Consider the following 20,933-nt stretch of genomic DNA (forward strand, 5'->3'; position numbering starts at 1 on the left):
AAACCAAAGGGGCTGTGTACTTAGGCACATCATCACTTGTAACCATCTTGTAGACCCATTTACATGGCAATGCTTTCTTTCCATGTGGCAAAAAAACCAAGTCCCAAGTCTTATTTTTCATGAGTGAATTCATCTCTGATTGCATAGCATACTCCCACTTGCACTGATCCTCGCACATTGTACCCTCCCTATAGCAAGAAGGCTCCCCACAATCAGTAAGCATCACATAGTTTGCCCCCAAGGATTGCACATTCACGTAATCATGCGAATTTTCTTGTGATTACGTGTCATGATGACGTATTTCACGGATACAATCATGTCTTTATGCTATCAAGTGGCCTTGACCTGGAAACCGAATACATATCAATGATAGTACCAACACCACCAACGGTAGTTCTAATACTACCATCAGTAGTTAAACACAATAGTACCGACGGTAGTATTAACCATATTGCCGGTACTTTTATTACCGCCAGTAATAAAAGTATTCCCACTAAGAATAGTAGCACTATCGACGGTATCATGTCACTTACCACTGGTAGTAATACTACTACTGGCAGTGATACAATAATTATCGACGGTAGCACTATCGCCCCAAGATATATGCATCATCTAAAGTGGTGAGTAAGTCTGTAGGTAGAGTAGACATGAAGAGAATGTCATTGTCAGTATTATCAGTGATTGCATTAATCTCCTCAATCTGCATTTTTCCTTTGTCCTCCCTGGGACTCTCTTCCTTCTAATTTGCATTCTTTTTCTTATATTTTTGCTCTCTTTTTGGCTTGTTGCAATCCTTTTAATGTGACCTTCTTGCCACAATGGTAACACTCAATGTTCCATGCCTTGGATTTGGTACAAGACTTCCCTCTTTCTTGGGACTTTCCCCTGAACTGTGATTTGTCCCTTTGCACATTTAAGGCGGCATCCAACTCGTTGCCATCCATAGACTTCTATCTAGTCTCCTCGGCCAACAAACTATCCACAACATCATCAAACTTCAGTACTCCACCACCGGTAGAGTTACTGATGATAGCTATACAGAAGGTATCCCATGAGAATGGCAATGAACATAAGAGGAATATTGCCTTAGTCTCCACATAAAAAATAATCTTATGAGCGTGTAGCTGGCTGAAAATACTATTGAATTCATTTAAGTGAGAAGCAATAGAGACCCGATCCTTCATCTCCAGCTCAAACAACCTCTTCATAAGGTAAACTTTGTTAGAGGCAGTTTCCTTCTCATAAGTGGCACATAATTTCTTTCACAAATCTTCCATACTCTGCTCATTTACAACTGTGAAATAAACTGACTCTGCAAGATGAAGTTTAACAGTAGACTTTGCTAATGCATCCAACTCATTCCAAATCCTCAGACATATTTGCAGGCTTAGCTTCAATCCCTACCAAGGGTTTAATCTACTTCTTTTGAATAAGAACATCCCTTATATGTTCTTTCCACAAAGAAAAGTTTGTCCCATCAAACTTTTTAATGCTAAAAAACTCATTTTCAGACATGGAAGAGGATGCCATGATGCAAATAAAGCAAAATCCCAAATGTTAGTACCTATAAGAGAGAAATCACACCAAATACTAGGTGCACCAAAATATGTCTACTTTAATGGAGGATAGTGTCACCAAAACTCAAGGTTCAAAGCATCAAAATGCATCTAACCCATGTGCATGTACTATACATCCATATGAGCATATATGGCACAAAAGAAAATGTCAATCTACAAAGACAAAACAATGGCAAACCCAATGCCAAAAAGAGCCAAATGCATCAAGCATAAACACCATCCATGGGCATAAGTGTTGGCTCATAGAGAATGCAATGAGGCACAATGAACAAATCTTTATTCAAGAGTGGTTACATATATAGGCAACTGCCTCCATGTTGATAGATCCCAAATCCACAATCATCTCCATGATTATCTCAATCAGTCACCTCCTATGATCACTCACACATCATACCAACCTGACATACCTAATTGCCAAGTCACTAGAACCTTCGAGCACACCTACACCCACACACTCCTTGCATAGGACTCCAAGCCCATAAGCATACACACACACACACGCACACACACACACACCAATTTGCCCCTTCAATAAGCATCAATAATGTCTCATCTAAGAGAGCATAGCACTATCAGTGCATCAACTGCAATGTTGTCCCTCAGCATAAAATAGCATCTGCGTGCTAAACATCCATAAGCATCCCACAAGGTAATCTGGGCCTATCAATGCATCCAACAAGGATCGTAATGCATCCAAATGGCCTGTAAAGCATCCATTGCAATCCAATACAAACCACAAATGAGTGCACATGGCTTAGACTACAACAACCAACGTGATTTGTATAAGGTATGTCCCAAAAATCACTGCCCCACTACAATGACCGCTACTGAAAATAAGACCTGAGATGCCTCAAAACATGGACATCACTGTATAATCGGACTCAACAAGAAAATCTGCAAACATCTCTCTTCTGTTGGAACTCCAAAATCCCAACCGATGAATGGGAAATGAGGAATCAACCCTTGCAATTAACATGTAATAAAAAAATCAAAGGTTTGAACCTTTAAATGGATTTTTGGCAGAGAAATAGACGATTCGGCGTCTCACAGAGACGGAACTTCTCCAAATGTCCATGGAATTGCACAAGAGCTAATAGTTAGGGGTTTTTGGGCCTCAAGAACGCAATGGAACAGATGGTTTTGGAAACCGTTGTCCTAATCACCACGTCCAACACATAGACCAAAAAACATTTTTGCAAATATACCTATTAGTAAATACCACTGGAGTGCAAATGATGAGCAACACAAAAGTTTTAGGACCTCCTGACTCCACCGGAACTGACAGATCTGTGAATGGTTGCTTCAAACTTGAGTTTCAACACAATGGCAGAAAAACGTTGAAGCAAAGACAGTGAGTTAGAAATCAGACACACTAGTGGTTAGTATAATGACCTCACATTGTTTGGCCCAAAAAATGTTGGCTCCAAACCTGGTCATTAAGCATGAACATTTGCTCAGGCGAGGCAGGTATGGTGATTTCAAATTTTGTCGTTTGCGAAATAGCAGTGGTAGGTGATGAACATCGATCAACAGACGGAGTGCTGGAGCTCTATTTCAAATTGTCGTTTACGATGTAGCATTAGGTGGTGAACATGATCGACACACGGAGTGGGGTGAGTGTGCTCGAGCCCGGGGAAAAGGGGAAGGGGTTGGTCAAGATAAACGTTGACCAATAACAAAGGGGGGGAGGGGGATCCGGTGCATAATTTTCATCATCCTTTTTTTTTTTTTCCTATTTTCTTTCTTCTTCTTCTTCTTCGTCTTCATCATCTTCATTTTCTTCTTCATCTGATAAGCAAGCAAGCAAGCTCTGTGGCTATGGCTATGGCTATGGCGAATTGTACCCCTCCCTTCCCCCTCCACTCTCCCAGATCTGCCTCCCCTTCCTGCATGCTTTCCTCCTTCTGACCCCTGCCTCCCCCCTCCCTCCCCTTTGACCATGAAACATATCCTCCGTAAGCTTCACATCGGTGGTAGCCACGACACCTTCGACTCTCGCCCTCACGACGTTGGTGGCCGTGTCCTCGATGGTCGCGCTCACGTTGTCGGCGGGCTCGCCTCTGCGGACTCTGCCCTTCAGTCCGACGCCCCCTCCCCTTCGTTCGCAGCTGATCAGAGAGTTCCCTCCGGTTTCTCTGGATGGCTTACCAATGCCCGGCACAGTCTGCTTCCCTCGAATGGGACTCCCAGGCCGAGGTTGGAAAGCGCAGCAGAAAACACTACTTCTCCGAGACTAGAGAGCGATCCTGGAGCCGGCGGTTCGATCGATTTCAAGTATTACGAAGAAGAGTATCAAGTAGAGCTAGCATTGGCATTAAGCGTGTCTAATCAAAATGTCCTGGATGATCCGGAATCGTTGCAGATCAGAGCAGCTAAAAGGATCAGTCTTGGTCGTCCCCCGTCACCTGGCAGCTCAGTGGGTGATTTTTCCGCGCATAGATATTGGGTAAGACTTCGTGATGACGGTGGAACTCGTTTTCGAAAACAAAATTGACAAATGTCTCACCTAACCTAATGATCTGGTAGAGAGTGCACGCTTAGGTGTTTGTTTTGTAAACAGTCAACGTTGCCACTTGGACGAGTAGCTTGCTAGTGCGGGATGATAAAGCCCTTTCTACGATCAGTCATCCAGACCCTATCGAAGAATAGGATGCGCAAATGTGAAAGCTGTTAACCATTGTTTCGTGAACTCGGTTCCGTTTCAATGGCTATATTGTGGTCGAGAGGATTGCAAGATTAGCCTATTAATTTTTTGCCTGTCTACCTGCTAGAATTAGTGGCTTAAACTGCCCTCTGTATGCCCACTCCGACAACCACAATGACCTACTGAGAGAAGCATCTCCCTGCAGTAAACCACTCCCTACCCATGAAGCACCAGAGAAAGTCAACTTCCACACAGTAACTAATTTAGTAAGCAGCTCCGACTGTTGAATTTAGGAGTGTGTGTGGGGGAGGAGCTTGGTTTAGTGCAGAAGCAGTTGCAAGGCAGTTAATCTGTCTAATACTCAAAAGGTGATTATGCAAAGTGTTTGAACAAATTGAGGACTGGCCGACCAACCAGATTTGTCTTGATAGAGGCAATTTAAAGGAATTTGTGAGTGATGCAGGCAAAGAACGCCATAAATGCACTTTGATAGATTTGGGTAAGTCATGGACTTTGGGTTGCAGGTGTGGCTGGTAGAAGTCGGGCAAAGAATGCTCCTAGAGACAGATTGGATGCTTGGAGAAGAAGGCTCATGGAGGTTTGGGATGCCACGCCAGTTTTTAGGTATAACTTAATGCTTTGGAGGGTTCCGATAGGTAAGCGACCCTGTTAAGACCAGGTATCCAAGGGGAACCCAAGAATCTTGCCGTTTTGTGTGTTGCAAATCTAGGGAGGAGAGTCTTCCATATTTTTGTGGGAATGTCCTGCAGTAATGCTTGTGTGGAGGAGGACGATTCGGTCGTTCAACAGTATGCAAATTTGCTTTCCTTTGAGATAGAAGCTGGTCCTATTAGGAGATAAGGGTTCTATGAATGATGGAAAGTGTGGCAGATTATCAGGGCTGCAGTAATCAGCTGTATTTGGCTATCCCAGAACAGGGTGTTTTTGAGAAGCATTTTGGAGTTTGGTTCAAGGACTTAGAGGCAGCTCTTAGGATGTCCTTTAACAGTAAAGTAAGGGAACTCTAAGGCCTGTGAGCCTAAAAGTAGAGACTTGTTTGATTCTGTAATAACTGTCTCGATATGAGGCTGCCTTTTTCTTTTATATGTATATGTATATTGACAAGAATTTCCCGCAAAAAAAGAGAGAAAGAGATTAGCCTATTAATTATGTTCATAAACATATTGCTTTCTGCTACCTTGCACTAGCTTTCTTTCAGTGCTTGCTTTCAAGTCTGTCCTGTTTTTTTAGAACGTACCATTGGTAGATCACCATTCTGACTCTCACTAATAAGGATGATTGCAGACTTATAGCGTACTTGATTACGAGGAGAAGGTGGTGGATGGGTTCTATGATGTCTACAGTGTTGTATCTGACTTCGGCACCTCGGAGAAAATGCCCTCTTTAGGGGACTTACAAGGCACCCCTTTAACAGACTCGCTTGGCTATGAGGTGGTTTTGGTGAACAGAGCAATTGACCCTGACCTTGTACAACTTGAACAGGCAGCTCTTTGCCTTGCTATTGATTGTGGAGAAGGTGAATTTGGTCCACAGCAAAGCGACCTTGTACAGAAAATTGCAGACCTTGTCGTGGGACACATGGGTGGCCCTGTTGTGGACGCAAATGAAATGCTGAGGAGATGGAGGACAAGAAGTTATGAGCTCAGGACATCTCTGAACAACATTGTCTTACCGCTAGGCTGTCTTCAAATTGGATTGTCCCGGCATCGAGCTTTGTTGTTCAAGGTATAGCAACTACCATGTTTGCAGGGTTTGTGCTGTAATTTGTCAAGGTAGTTTCCCAAACATGGGGAAATACTTTGGCCTTTCATTTTCCTAGGAATGCAGAATCATTTTGACGCATACACTCGTTTTCTTATTAAAGACGTTGATACTATGGGCTTTGCAACTCTGTGTGTAGGTTTTGAAAACGCTTGTCACAGGATGATGTTCAGTTTTGAAAATTATTGTTACAGGATGTTGTTCATACTTACAGGCTGTATAAACTTGAAACTAAGACATTGAACGAGTCTCTGGCTTAAGGGGGATGGGCTAGTGACGGGCTGGGCTGATGATACATGTGAATGGATAGAGAAGGGGAAGAAGTGACGAGAGAGAGAGAGGGAGAGAGAGAGAGAGAGAGAGAGAGAGAGAGGGGGGGGGGAGGAGGCGGAGCAAGAGGAAGAGGATAACAAGGAGGAGCGGGAGCAGGAGAACAGGAGGAAGAAGAAGGCGGCGGTGGTAATTTCCACTGGAGGAGGCCTATGGGAATGTAAAACAGCATCGCTAGATAGGGAAAGGGGAACACAGTGTGCCACGTCAACATAGCAACCCAGGTGCTGCTAGTTGTGTGCGGTGTCATGCTCGAGGAGAGAAGGAGAAGAAAAAGCAGGAGAAAGAAGAAGAAGAACATGATGATGAGGATGGCAGTAATGCCTGCTGGAGGAGGCCTATGGGAGTATAAAACAGCATCACAAAGATAGAGAAATGTAATGTGCAACATCAACATAGTAACCTGGTGTGTGCTGCTGCAGTGTCATGCCCAAGGAATCCGTTCCTGTCCCTCCACTTGCCACATGTCTTGTACTCTGTCTTATGCACACGGCCTTTCATGGCATAAATTACAGACACATGCATGTACATGCAGAAAAACAGCCAAAACGTGTATTATAGAAAACTCAAAAAATAGGGAAATCGTGATACATGGTGTGCTCCATCTAGCAGCGTGGGTGCTGCTGAGATGTGGGCTGTGAGCACTCCGACGTGCTGCAGCCTGTCATCTACCTCTGTAGAACACCTCCAACATATTCCACTGTGTACTCCTGTGGAGCTTCAGTGGGATGGTCTCCTTGCAGCTCTACTTCCTCTTGAAGGTCTGCTGCCAAGGGAGTATAGTACTTACTACTGAACTGGATCCCTAGACCTGCTGCTCTTCTACGTAGCTAACTGTGAGGTATTAGTGACTTAGTATACCCTTTATGTGGGCAAATGTGTCCCTGAGGTCTGGCCAGCAGCAGCCAACCAGAGGCAGGCGGACCCTGCACCCCGACCAACTGTCTGTATGGTTGATGTAGAGACCTGTAGGGCTGCCTCTCCAGGCTGGCCTGACCTGTTTCATGTGGGCCTGACTACGGCTGCAGACTGCTAACTGGCAGTGCCTTGGCGACCTTTTCAGGGCTTATACGGCCTTCTTTGCTGCCCCATCTATGGGCCTTTCTGTCCACCCTCTAGGGCATAGCACCATGTCCATGTGCTGCCAATCTTGTTGCACAGATGGCAACACAACAGCAGCCACAGCTCTCTTCTTTTCGCTCTGTTGAGCCCCCATGGCTTCGTCTTTTTCAGATCCCAAACCTTGTTACAGGTCATCCTCCCCCATGTCCTATATGGGGGCTTACAGGTGGGGAGGTGACTCCTAATTCCCAGCAGCCTGTCTCACCTATCCACTGTGGGCTTATACCCCTTGTTGATGCAGATGCTCCATCAGCTCTCAGGAACAAGTTGAAGGCGTCCCTGATCTTCACTTCTTGAACCTGAATGTGCAGCCCATGCTCCTCCAGGTCCAGCTCCATCAAGGGAAGCCATCTGGGAACATAGGTTCCATCCAAGTAGGACCAACCGTCCACGGCACCACTTCTTATCATGAGCATGTCAGTGTTCTTGAGCAATTGTGGTACCTCCATCACGGTCAATCGAGCAGTCCCAAGACAATTGGCTGCCACCAAGGTCTGTTTCAACCCATCATTCATAGCCAAGTAACCCACATGAGTAATGGAATCCATATGCTCCACATAGATCCCCATCACCAGCTGTCCTAGAAATCCTAGATCACTCTCTAGCAATCTCCATAGACAAGCTCCCCACTGGAGTAACCCATTGGTAACAGGATTTCCCTCCATTTTAGAGGCCTTCTATGTGTTCGCCTATACCCGCTTCCAACATCTTGCAACTGTGCCATGAGGAAGCCTCTGAAACACTTGTTCATGTTAGCACTTCGAGTTCTTTGAAGCCAACCTTGACATAAGTCGTGTAGTAGGCATTGATGGCCTCTGCAATAAGACATCCCCCTCTGCTCGCCAAGAAGGCTTTCACGCTCCATTCTCTCACCACCTGTACCCGCTGAAGTCTATATTAATGGATAGAGAGAATACATGTCCTTGAGTTCCTGCTGGTCTTGAAAACAAGACAGGTACCTCATGGAGGCATCCACCGCATCCACGTGTAACTCGGTATTACAACCTTCAGTGTTTCTTATTAGAAATAAAGGCCTCAATGCTTGAACCTCTAACGCAGCTTATGGATCTACGAAAACTCTTTCCAAACACCTCAAGATGTACAACGATTTCTGAACCCACAAAGTGTAAATGAACAGAGAGATAGAGCAGCACGTGTACTTCCAGAAATTTCACATTACAGCAACCATGAGGGTGGCCAAATGCTTCAGGAAGAAGCCACAAACATCCAGCAAACTGCTGGGCAGCCACCAATCAGAGAAGACTGCTCAAAATCTGAGAAATGTAGACAAGGAAGTGTTTCTGCTCGTGCATGCCTTCAGTTGAAGGGCTTTAGTTGGATGGAAAACTGCGCCCTCAAGGCCCTTTTATAGCAGCCAGCCCAGTCTGTAAGTTGTGGAACAGGCTGACCTGGTCAGTAGAAAACAGCCGGCTGGATGAGCCACATACAGATTCAGGCAGACCAGTCTGCTGACCACAGACGACCTGCAGACCTGTTCAGGCTGCTGTCAGGGTCCCTGGTCCTCCTGCAATATGTGCTGCAGTTTTTTTTTTGTTTACCTCTTTTTTCTTCTCTTTCATTTTCTCTTTTATTTTCTGTGTAAACTAAATTTGTATGATTGGACTTATTCTAGTCTTACAAAGGTATATATATATGATGTTGAGCATCTGTTGTTCCAATCACATGCCCAATCAGAATCACAGAATCCTCCCAGCTCTGGGCCTATGCTGTAAGTGATTCAGTATGTGCTAGTACCCTTGAGCACCTGCAATCCTCCCCTTCAGTCTCCCTTGGTTTTGAAGAACACTGGCACAGTACACCAACGCCAAAAGAAATGTCTTAAAGCAAACTGCCCACCAACTGTTGATACCTGCTGGCATCTACCAACTGAGAAGTATCTTCATTACTCAGCTTCAGCCTGACCTCCATCAGTGTCACTGCCTCCTTGCAGTCCTCCATCTGGAGCCGCTTCAAAATCTCATAGCAATACTGATCCTCTGAAATGAACATCCTGTGCTTTCTTTGTGCGCCTCATTATTCCAAGGAAGTAGAGGAGAAGCCCTAGATCACTCATCTTGAACTCCTTTATCAAGAGCTCCTTGACTAGCAAAATCTTCCCCTTGTAATCACCTTTAAGAATCAGACCATCAACATACAAGATTACCATCATCCTCTTGTCCCCTCTGTAAAGAGGTACAGGTTCTCAACCTTATGAGTGACTGTCATGATTGGAACTGCACTATGTGTTGTGTTTTTAACAGATGAGTTTGGGCATGTTCCTGGATTGATCTAGATATATTTACAGGTTTGCGTCTGATTGACTCTCTGATAATCCAATCTTATCGAAGAAATCACTATTTTGCATGCTACAATAAATTCACAGTACTGTGTGTTTTCTGAGTTTTTATAGAAGTTGAATGTTTGGAGCACATGTGTTGTTAACTCTCTATCTTGGGCGAATCTTTCCCTCTGTTTCTCTAGACTCATCTGAGTCTATGTCACCTTCCTTCTCACAAAGGTACCCGTCATTCAGAAGTCGGAGTGTATCTAAAATTCTACAAGCTGAGTTCTTCCTTTCAAGCAAATGCTCTGATCTCCAGGCAAGATGCACTTGTTATTCCCTTTGGGCTCTGATACCATGGCTATCCAAGATTGACAGCGAGGCTTTGATACCATGTTAGAAAAACTATGCACATATCTCTAATATCATGTCATAATTAGAGAGCACTTGCTTTAGCCTACTTCCACAGCCAATAAGACTTGTCCCAAGGTTGACACAATGCATAAAACATATTTCACTCCGTCTTGTGCACACAAGTATTACTGAAGTAAATTATAGTTACATACTTAGAGCATGTACATGGAGTAGAACAGTCAAAACATGTCGACCTGCAAGTTGTGTGATAAAGGAGAGGTGGAAGATGATAAATATGTCCCATATGGCGAAAGAATAGCCATCAAATCCCACTGACAACTTACGAGAGCTTTGGTGTAGATTAGCTAAATGGCGGGGAGTTTCAATAGAGACATCTGGAATTAGTTAGATTAGAGAATCATAATTAAGGCTTTTCATTTTGTTTTGTTTCTAAAGCTAAGATGCAATTGACACTTGACAAAGCAGTTACACAAAGCTGTTTCATATATGTCCATTTAAATGTAAACATAATTTCTTGATGTCTTATCAAAGTCCCCAAAAATAGAAACATTCCGAAAATCTCAGAGGAGTTTTGCCTAGAGTTACACACAATTAGTACATGTAAAATGTAATGGGAAACCCTAAAGTCTAATACACATGTGAGGACTCAAACATGGGTCCTAAATTTTTTTTTGTCCACATGGGACCACCTCTAGTCTCTAGACATCAATGATACATACGCATATACTCTGTGTGGGTGTGTGTGTGTCTCTCTCTCTCTCCCCCCCCCACTTCATACTATCCCCAAATTCATACTATATCCATACCCAGCATTTCATGGTCACGACTCACACGATCCCATCAGATGCCTGGGACCACCTTGTCATGGAGATCCGAGATACACTACCTTCGTACACGAAAGGTGGAGCAAGACGGCCTCATCCATAGCCTAGGCCAAGAGATATCACAGCTCTATAAGGAGGTGGCAGCGGTAGTGACAGCCCTGGGCAGTGGGCCAGCAGTTGAGGTAGTGTAGTTGACTATCTCATGGGATTCCTGCCTTCAATTCACATTTTACTAACTTCTCCGTCTCACCACCACCACTAGAAGTAGACCAAAGTCCATGGTTGCCCTTGTTCAACGTACGGAACGTTCCGTACGTTCGGTTCTGTGCCATACTGTCACATGCACCCCTGCACTTGGGTGCAAGGTGACACACTGGCTACATCGACAAGTGCATTATAGTTCCCAAATAGGAAATTTTGTCGTATGCTGTGACCCCTTTGTGAGCCCTTGTCCAGGGAGAGTCAGGCACAAGCTACGTAGGTCAGTCTCTCAGCCTTAGGTCAAGTCAGTAAGTCAGTTCTTGTTCACTAGCTAGTACCCATTGGAGAACAGTAGGTTAAGTGTTTCTATCTTATAGTTTAGGTCTTAGCCTAGGTTAGGAGTCCCTTTAGGCTCTCCAAAGGCTGGACAGGTAAGCAGGGAAGGCAGCCTGCAAAGGCTGCCCAAAAACTCCCCTGAGTCGGTCTGTTTTATAGGCTGGTTGTAGACCAACCAGTCTGTAAAACAGACCGACTCAGTCAGCTGTTTACAGACTGGGTTGGCTCAGTCCAGCCCTATAAAAGGGCCCCTAGGCTGCCCTTTTTTCTCATCCAGTGGTCCTGCCTTCAGCTCTCCTACAAGCTCCACTCCAGCCTCCTTGTGTCAGTTCTGGCCCTGCTCTAGCCTCAGTCCCTTGGCCATCAGTTTAAGCCTGATCTGAAGGTGTCCACGCAGCACAACAGTTGGAGGTTTGGACCAGCAAACGGAGAGAGGTTTGGACACTGTTTCCTCAGCTTTTCTCAGTTTTCTTTACAGGCTACACAGCCTACTTCTTAGCTCTAGTTTCTCAGTCATATCTCAACTCTCTCTCAGTATCTATCACTCTCAGCTATCACTCTCTCACTCATGCAGTAACCCTGCATTCCGGTAGACAGCACAAGCCTCTCCCTTGCCTTGCAGAAGCGTCCTACATCGTTAGTGTGGACAGCATCAAGGTCTCGGTACTGGTCGGTGTTGTCTCTTAGGTCTTTGGGTCTACTATACGTGTGCACAGTGAGCTCTTCAGAAGCGCGTTCCGTGCTCTCTCGAAGAGTGTTCTTTGTATTTCTCAGTTCTCCAAGTATAAACAAATTCTCCCCTGATTGGGGGAGGGGGCCCTTAGTGGGTACAGGGACCCAATCGGTTGTCGACTCTACTCTCTCTCTACCCTCATCTCCTTTCTCTCTCTATGGTAAACAACGCTCTTTCCTCGCTAAAGGTTTAAAGAAGGTCTTGCTGTGAATTACACGATTAGATAACTGTTGCATGTTACATTGGTATCAGAGCTTCGGTCTATATCCAGCTTGATTATCGCGAGTGTATGGTTGTGTTGAGATCCGGAAAGGACACACAATCAAGTGCCATGGAAGGGTCAGGAAAAGATTTCAACCGCGAAGACTTTGAAGAGGAGAAAGACTACCAACAAGATACGCTTCTGCCAAATGCTTAAGAAGCGAAGGTGAATCTTCTAGAGCAGAATTGGGTCTTGCTGTAGCAACTCGAAGAACATTCATCCCAGTTGGAAGAAAGCAAAAGACACCTAGACCAGACAAAACAACGTTTGGAGGAAAAAGAAGTAGAAAAGTCTATGGAAGAAAGAGGAACCATGTATTTTGAAAAACTATTCTTGATGATGCGTGAGGAACGTAAAAATGAGGAGGCACTGCGACGCTCAAAGCTCGCCCAGGCAGAGAGGCAACAAAAGCTAGACCGAGAGGCGATGCTTCTCCCACACAAACAGATGCTAGCTGCTATGTAGGCAAGTTTGATCGCAGCAGCCGTCTCCGCCACAGCTTCGCCATCGACAAAGGTAACACCACTCACTGAGTCCACTCCAAATTTTGTTAAGTATGATGGTAAGTGTGACCATTCAGCAATGTAATAATTTATTCATCAGTTTGTAGCTGATTTTCCATTAGCACGCATTCAAGATGAGCAAGATAAAGTCCACCTTGCAGCCCCTCATCTTACAGGTGAGGCGGTGACTTGGTGGCAGCATTGGGCTAGTAAGTATACTGACCCAAACACGTTTAAGACAAATTTCGTTTGGGCAACGTTTGTGGCCGACCTCAAAGCCTGTTTTTCTCCCGCCCCAATATCTGCTTAACTTGGAGGATGAGTTCGCTCGTCTCTCCGAGAATGGTTTGCCTGTGTTGACATACAGTAACAAGGTCATCACACTGGCACAACAGTTGGGCGTGACAGAGAGCGCCAAGATGAAGCAATTCATTCGAGGATTGGACACGAACATACGTTTTACCATTTGGAACTTCGATCCGTTGGATTACGAGCAGGCGCTGACTCTTGCACAGAATTAGGAGATGATGCTGAACGGGGGAAAGCCCAAGCATGTCCTGAAAGATTCCAAAGCCCCGCAGCAGTCAAATAACACAACGGGTAAGGATCAGAAGAAGGACAACCAGTTCCAAAAGAAAGACGGCCATGCTTCTGGTTAAAAGGAGTCCAAGCCAAAGATGACTCCGGATGAGAAGGCTCAAGCGGATACAGGAGGCTATCTACAGCCCGATGAGCAGAAGTGGTACCGCACACACATCACGCATAAGGCCATCCAGTTCACTTTTTCAGTCGTAGAGAGACGCTTCACATGCTGGTTGATAACAGCTTCATTTTGGATGAGGACTTGAAGAAAGAATTAGGATTTTTGTGGTGGGGGTGGTGAGGCACTTAACCCTCATCCCCCCTTGTGTTGGAATGCTTAGTGGTGCTCATGGTGTCCTTATCGGATCTTGTTTGGACCATAATACAATGGAGCTGCCCCTAAACTGACCCTCCCTATCCCAGGAAAGAAATTCTGAAGCTTTGATACCAGTCTAGCGGGAGATAGACTATCCTCACTCTCTCTTCTGCGCAACACAAACTGCAAACTGCAAGATGATGCACTCAATACACAAAGTGATGTTGTGGATGTGAGAGAGAGAATAAGAGGGACATAATGTAGTGGGCCTCTGAAGAGGAATAGATACAACTGAATAAAGAATGACCAAAGGGCTGAATACAATTGTATAGAGGGGCTAAAACCCTCACTGCAAAACTGTCCTAGACTAGATACTGAGTAGAGGAGCATACAAACGCACACTGCCTCCTATAACTTGGGGCTGTCGATGGGAACTTCATGCTTTATAGGATTGTTATTCATTGCATTGAGGTGGTTTGAAATAGAGATTGTGATGCCGATTTCTGTAGTGTACTTTTTTGATGAATTTCTCTCTAGTCCAAACAACCTAGTTTGGCTTGTTATTTCCAATTAAGATATGTATATGTGAAGCACTTGCTTGTCTTGCATGAGCATGATATTGCCATATTGGTTTTATAAGTGTAAAAGGATATGAACTGTAGTGTTAATTGCAGGTTTTGGCTGACCATGTGGGAATCCCATGTCGATTAGTGAAAGGAAGCCACTATACTGGAACAGATGAAGGGGCAGTGAACCTTGTAAAGATGGACAAGGGAAGGTTAGAATGTTTCACTTTCCCATTGCTGCATCATTATGTATTGTTATCATTGGGAAGGATTGTGTATATATGGGCATTTTATAATTTCAATCTGATTGTTGGTATTATTTGCTTCGTTCAATCAATAATTTTATATTGCTTTGCAATAGCATGGTGACATTGATGGTTCTATTTGCTATCATCCCAGTTAAAAGACTTCTCACACGTGTGACATGTGTGTTTGTGTGTGTGTGTTCACCGTTTACTTGTCTTACAATGAAATTTTCTGATCTTGTAATTTGCTGCTCTCCACTTTGGGGACAGCCGCTTGTAATATAAAAAATACATGGATTTCACCCCCCCTAAAAAAAGAGAGAGAGAGAGAGAGAGAGAGAGAGTGTGTGTGTGTGTACGTGAAATAATAATAATGTGTGTGTGTGAGTTTTGTAAAAAAAGTGTGTGTGTGTGTGAGTAATAATGTTATTATTAGATGGGACTCTGGGATCTTTTGAAACCCAAATGGCAGCTTATGTTTGGGTACTGATGAGAACATAATTGTAGCTTTGCCTACTAAAGTATTTTTATTTTTTATTTTTCTCATTTACTCATAGTCTGTTTAAAGTTGCTTACAAACTCCTTTTCTTCGTTGTTCTTTGCTTGTAGATTCAAGTTGGATTATGAATGATTTTGTGGGAGTTATACCAGCCATAAAGTTTTTAAACCCCTCCCAGAGTGCAAAGTAAAGTGTACTCCATGTTGGAAATGGAAGTTAAAGAAGACGAGAGAATGGAGTTGAAGCAAGCTAGAATGAAATTGCATCAAGAACAATGAACTACAAAGCTAGGTTAGTCATAGAGACAAAACCCTAGGATGGACCCTAATTGGGGTCGAAAGAGATGTGGCGAAAGTTTAATGCTTTGCGAAAGGCCTCAAGCTTTGGATGAGATAATGCTTTGGTGAAGAGATCTGCCACATTCTGCTGTGTAGGGTAGAAGAACAAGTTGATGTCCTGTGCATCTAGCTGCTCCTTGACAGAGTGATAATGAATTTCAATGTGTTTAGCACTTGCATGAAACACAAGATTCCATGCCACAACATTGACACTTTGATTGCCAATGAGAATTGGAGTAGGATTCTCCAATGATGCATAAAGATCTCACCCAGCAAACACCTCAACCAAATACACTTGACCATGGCTGTGAAGGCTGCCTTGTACCCAGCCCCATATGAGGTAGCCACCGTAGACTGTTTCTTGCTTAACCAAGAAATGCATGAGTATCCAAAAAGAAACATTTACCACTGGTTGACTGCTGAGTATCAAAATCACTAGCCCAGTCCGAACATGTAAGGGAAAGTCACCCCTCTTGGGAAAGAGCAGACCAAGAGATTTGCAAATAATAGAGCACATGCTTCACAGCTTGCGAAATTGAAGTCTTTGGGCTGTGCATAAACCTGCTCAGCTGAGACATTGCATATTGAGTGTCAGGACGTGTATTGCATAAATAAATGGGGTATCCCACACCTTGGCTGTAAATAGAGGCATCAAAAGGTTCCATGGCATCATGAACGGACAACTTAAGCCCTGCTCCCTAGGAGTAGAGATGGGCTTGCAATTCTGAAATCTGAGCTATTCTAGGAGCTTACCAATATTCTTGGACTGCAACAGCCCCAATACCTCTATCATCTTGTATAAACTAGATTCCCAAATAGTAGTGAAGCAACTCCAAATCTGACATCTCAAATTGCTGCTGTAAGTCAGCCTTAAAATCTGCAATTTTTGCAGCATTATACCAGCAAGCAGCATGCCATTGACATAAAGGACACTAATGAGCAAATCCCTCCTCCCTTCTTTTCTGATATAGAGGGTGCTCTCATGTGGACTATTCTACATTCCCCGATGACGACATAAGTGTTGCTTTGCTTGCTAAGTATGTCTTCCTTTTGTTTTTCAAAAAGTTTTTGTTACCTCTTTTTTTCTCTTTTATTTTCTGTGTGGATTTTTGGACTTTAGAACAACAAAAAATCTCATTTTGTATGATTGGATATATTCTAGTCTTACAAAGGTATATGTTCCACATTCCCTGTCTAGTAAAAAATGCATATATCTTTGCATACCAAGATTGAGGAGCTTGCTTCAGACCATACAAGGCCTATCTGAAGTTGCACACGTCTTCTTCCTTTGTAGGTTCCACAAATCCAATGGGTTGAGAAACATAGATAAAACCAGACTGACCGGTGGAAGACAGCTATGGCTTCAATATCACCACTCTTAAACGACGGGATTTATACTCTCAAAAGCTCTCCCTCACTCCCTCTCTCTGGAGATGCACTAGGGCCCAGGACAATTCGTCGGGCTGGACCCCCCCGAAGGTCTTTATTCATCCAAGAAAAATCTGTTACAGAAGTTCAGCGTAGAGCTGTCTGGAAACCTCTCTACTTTTAAAACGTGAATAATCCACTTTATTACAAGAGCTTCAAGCTCAATTCAAATTGGCAACATGCCACTTGTCTAGATCTAGACTAAGTCCTATTACATGCCACTAAGGGCCATTTTGGAGTCTTCAAAGCTCTCGGTCACACGAACCGCCTCCTAGATGCTTGTCAGGCTCCCATTTCGCTTAGGAAAAATAATCCTTCCTAGTACCTGCAACAATTAATTAAAGCGCACCACCATGGTACCCATTAATTGTTAGCGCTTTGCATGCAAATAACACACTGTGGACTAATCCTAGTCACGGTGGGCGTCCCCACTGAACACGTGCACATCTAAACAAATATATATACAAATAAACATATATATATTCTCTGGTTGACCGGAGTCAACACTCTTGATTATAATTAAAGCTTTGACCAAAGGTCAAGGCGCCTTAATTATAGCCAAGTCTCTCCAACCAAAGTTGGCACATCTTGGTTAATCAGGGTTAACCCTCTTGGCGCATGCCAAGTCTTGTTGACCGAAGTCAACACTCTCTGACCGCAGTCAGGTTTACTTGACTGGAGTCAAGTATCTTTGACCGTAGTCAATCCTTTGACCATTAAAATAACTCTTTGACCATAATTAACACATATAAAACTCTTTAATTATGATCAAATAAATGGTCAACTGTACTTTGACTTAGGATATTTACATTGTAGTGACATAGACCTCCTCCTAGAGGTCGCCCTTCAAAAATGCTGTTTTAATGTCTAGTTGATGGATCTTCCATCCATGAAATGTGGGCAATGCAACCACACACCTAACGGTGGACGTACAAGAAGTGGGGGAAAAGGTTTCATCATAATCTATGCCTTTTTGATGTGCTGGTAGGCAAGTCCACCAATTCCTAAGTGTGGATTTTCTCAAAGGAATGAGTCTCTCCTTGCATTGCCTGCATCCAATGCACATTATCTTGTGCATCATAAAAAACAGTTAGGCTCATTTGCCTCAAGTATGCTACTGACCTAAGCAGACTCACAAAAAGGGTCATCCTCAGTGTCTCTAGTGCCAGCTAGGAAGTGGTGCATAAAGCTTGCTGTCCTCAAGAGTGCGGAGTGGCCAACGAGGTACTGATCTTACTTCCTGCCCTGCTGTACTTTCAGGTGAGAAACAAGATCAGCCATAGGCTGAACTGAGGCATCACCCACTAGAGTATCTTGCTACAAAATTTGATTTTCCATTGTCATATTAGGTGCAGGCCTAAAGGAAATGGGCAGTAGCCCGTTAGAGGGTTCAGAAGGACTCTGATTCCTTTTAAAACCAGCAATGCAATTTCAGCAATTGTTGTTAGAATTATAGATATAATTCAGTGATCAATGTAATTTAATAAGCTAGCTAGGGGCACTTTTCCCTTTTTAAGAGGTTTTGCCCCCTAACCTTAGTTAGTCCACTAACTATGGTTAGTGACTACTAAGGTTTTGTCACTAGGACAAAACCTAATCTCACTCCTTCAGTTGTATCTCTCACACTCTTCTATTGCAACTAAGCTTTCAAGCTCTCAACTCACTCTCTTGCTCTCTCTCCACTCACACTCACATTTGGTATCAGACCAGATCGTGCTCTTGGACTTGCTCCCTACTCTCGGACTCTAGCTCCCGCGAACTCCCTTTGCTGGCCGTACCTTCTCTCTGTTGCAGTCTCGTCGCCCGTACAATTGCAGCGCCGTACAGCCTGCAGCTCCATTCCGTACAGTTCGCCATCGTCGCCGTACAGCAGGTCTTCAGCCATACAGCCCGTCCGCCGTACAGTTCCGTACGCCCTCGTTGACAGCGCCGTCCGTACAATCTGTACGATTCGTCATCGCCAGCCATACAGCTCTTGCGTCATTTTGACCATACTGATCTTTGGTTGCTGCTCGTACAAGTACCTGCGAATTCTTCCGTACAGCTTGTTGGCTGTTCTTTGCGTTGCCTTCCGTACAAGACGTACAGACTGTTCCGTACACTCTTCGTACCTGCTGTACATTCTGTACTGTTTTGCCGTATAGCCTGCATCACACAGCTCGTCTGTACAGTACGGCCATTTGTATTTGCGGGCAGACATTGTAAACACTTTGCAGGTGTTGAAGAAATTTGGAGCTGCACTTGGAGCAAGCATTGCAGATCTGGTCTGAAATTTGGGGCTTTTGCTCAGAAATTGCAGATTTGGGGCTTTTAGTAAATTTGCCCCTTTCTAGTTGCAATTTCAAGCTCGAAATTCGGGGCTTTTAGTTTTGCAGTTCAATTTCTTGCAGAAATTTGGGGATTTTGTGATTACACTGCAATTTCGTAGTGAAATTTGGGGCTTTTGCAGACAGAGCGCAATTCTTGCAACATTTGGGGCTTTTGATCAATTTGCCCCTTTCTGGTTGCAATTTCAGGCCTATTTTGGGGCTTTTGTGTTGGGAGAGCAATTTTGGAGATTTCAGTTCATACTGCCTTTCTTGAAGTGTTTTGCAGCACTTTTGGCAAATTCTGGAGAGTTTCTGATGCTTGGACAGATTTCTGACAGTGCAAGTGCAGAAATATGAGTTGCATTTATAGCCAGTGCTTGGCTGTGTTTTTTGGGAGTTGTGCATTTCATTCCTAACAAGGGAATTCAGTTTTGTATTTGCTGTAATCTCTTTCTCAGACATGGCCCAGCAAAATCAGAATGATTTTCAGTTCGGTGGTCTTTCAGAGGAAGACAAGTTGGATGGTACCAACTACTCCCTCTGGAGTTTTATGGTACACAATATTCTGATTTCTCGTAATTTATGGGATAATGTGAATGGGGGTGAGATCCGGCGAGCAGGTATGGCACCTAATACCCCTCCCCAGCAAGTAGGTGGAAGAGGTCGTGCACAGGGTGCAGTTGCAGGACAAGTTGTTGGTGCAGCTATAGTCACTACTCCAGATCAGAAGAGATGGGATTCACCGGATGCCTTAGCTTTGTCATGCATCTCTCTTTCAGTGAAAAGATTTATCATTCCGCATATCCGGTCGTGTAAGACCTCGAAGGCAGCGTGGGATATCTTAGAAAGCATGTATGCAGCCCGGAATGATGCAAGGGTATCTTTCTTGAAAAGAGAGTTAAGTAATACACATATGGAAGAGGGTGACTCCATGTCAGTCTACCTCACAAAGCTACAGGATCTCAGAGAGCAATGTAAGAAATCCTAGATTTACTATATTTAGAAATGTGCTAAGGAACAGAAAGGAGACTGAAATAGCAGAGAACAAGGAATAATTATATTGCTTGAATGTTTGTAGGGTATTTGTTGTGTCTCATCCATACAATTGGGCCTCTCTTATATAGAAAGTGAAGAGTCACACATGAAAAGGTGTGTACTCCAAAGTGTATGTGCATGAAGAGTGTGTATCCCTTGTGAAGGGTGTGACCCTTGATGAGAGGGTACATTACAATAGGAGTGTCTCTTTCATAGAGTCTCTCTTGTGAAGGGTTGTGCCTCATAGGAAGTGTCCCGTCGAAAGGGCATACCCTTCCACAAGTGTCCATTCATCAAACCATCCATAAGTCTAGATAAAGAGAAAGGAATACGTCACAGATCGTGACATCCCCTCCCACTCAAAATAAGACCCAAGTGGAGATAATGAACTGATGTAGAAAATATCACGGTAAATTCTGAAAATACTGCTGCAAAATGTTAGGGTACTGCTATAAGTCTTCATCAGATTGCCAAGTAGCATCGGAGTCGTCCAGATCTCGCCAAAGAACAAGGAATTCTGTGATAAGTCGATGTCGAGTCTCTCGCTGTCGATGGTCCAAAATACGCTCAGGAATAAGGAGAACATAATCGTCTTCGATTTTTGGGACATAATCACCTGCAGGAGGAACTGCTTCATTGCCTGGA

The 20,933-nt window shown here is 43.9% G+C and overlaps 1 protein-coding gene across 2 annotated transcripts in view; it reads left to right on the forward strand.

Annotated features, from left to right (window-relative positions):
• The first annotated feature begins 3,327 nt into the window (after positions 1-3,327).
• Positions 3,328-20,933, forward strand: part of LOC147905549 (Protein kinase superfamily protein) — a 58,996-nt gene continuing 41,390 nt past the window's right edge. For both annotated transcript variants that reach the window (XM_087373249.1, XM_087373256.1), the window contains exons 1-3: positions 3,328-4,023; positions 5,527-5,967; positions 14,543-14,646. In XM_087373249.1, coding sequence (XP_087229375.1) covers positions 3,517-4,023; positions 5,527-5,967; positions 14,543-14,646 — 1,052 coding nt within the window. In that variant the 5' untranslated portion in view covers positions 3,328-3,516. The remainder of the gene's footprint in view (positions 4,024-5,526; positions 5,968-14,542; positions 14,647-20,933) is intronic.

The sequence above is a fragment of the Dipteris shenzhenensis genome, chromosome 1, assembly GCF_047967505.1.
Source record: "Dipteris shenzhenensis isolate YYH24624 ecotype China chromosome 1, Dip_SZ_1.0, whole genome shotgun sequence".
Classification (NCBI taxonomy): domain Eukaryota; kingdom Viridiplantae; phylum Streptophyta; class Polypodiopsida; order Gleicheniales; family Dipteridaceae; genus Dipteris; species Dipteris shenzhenensis.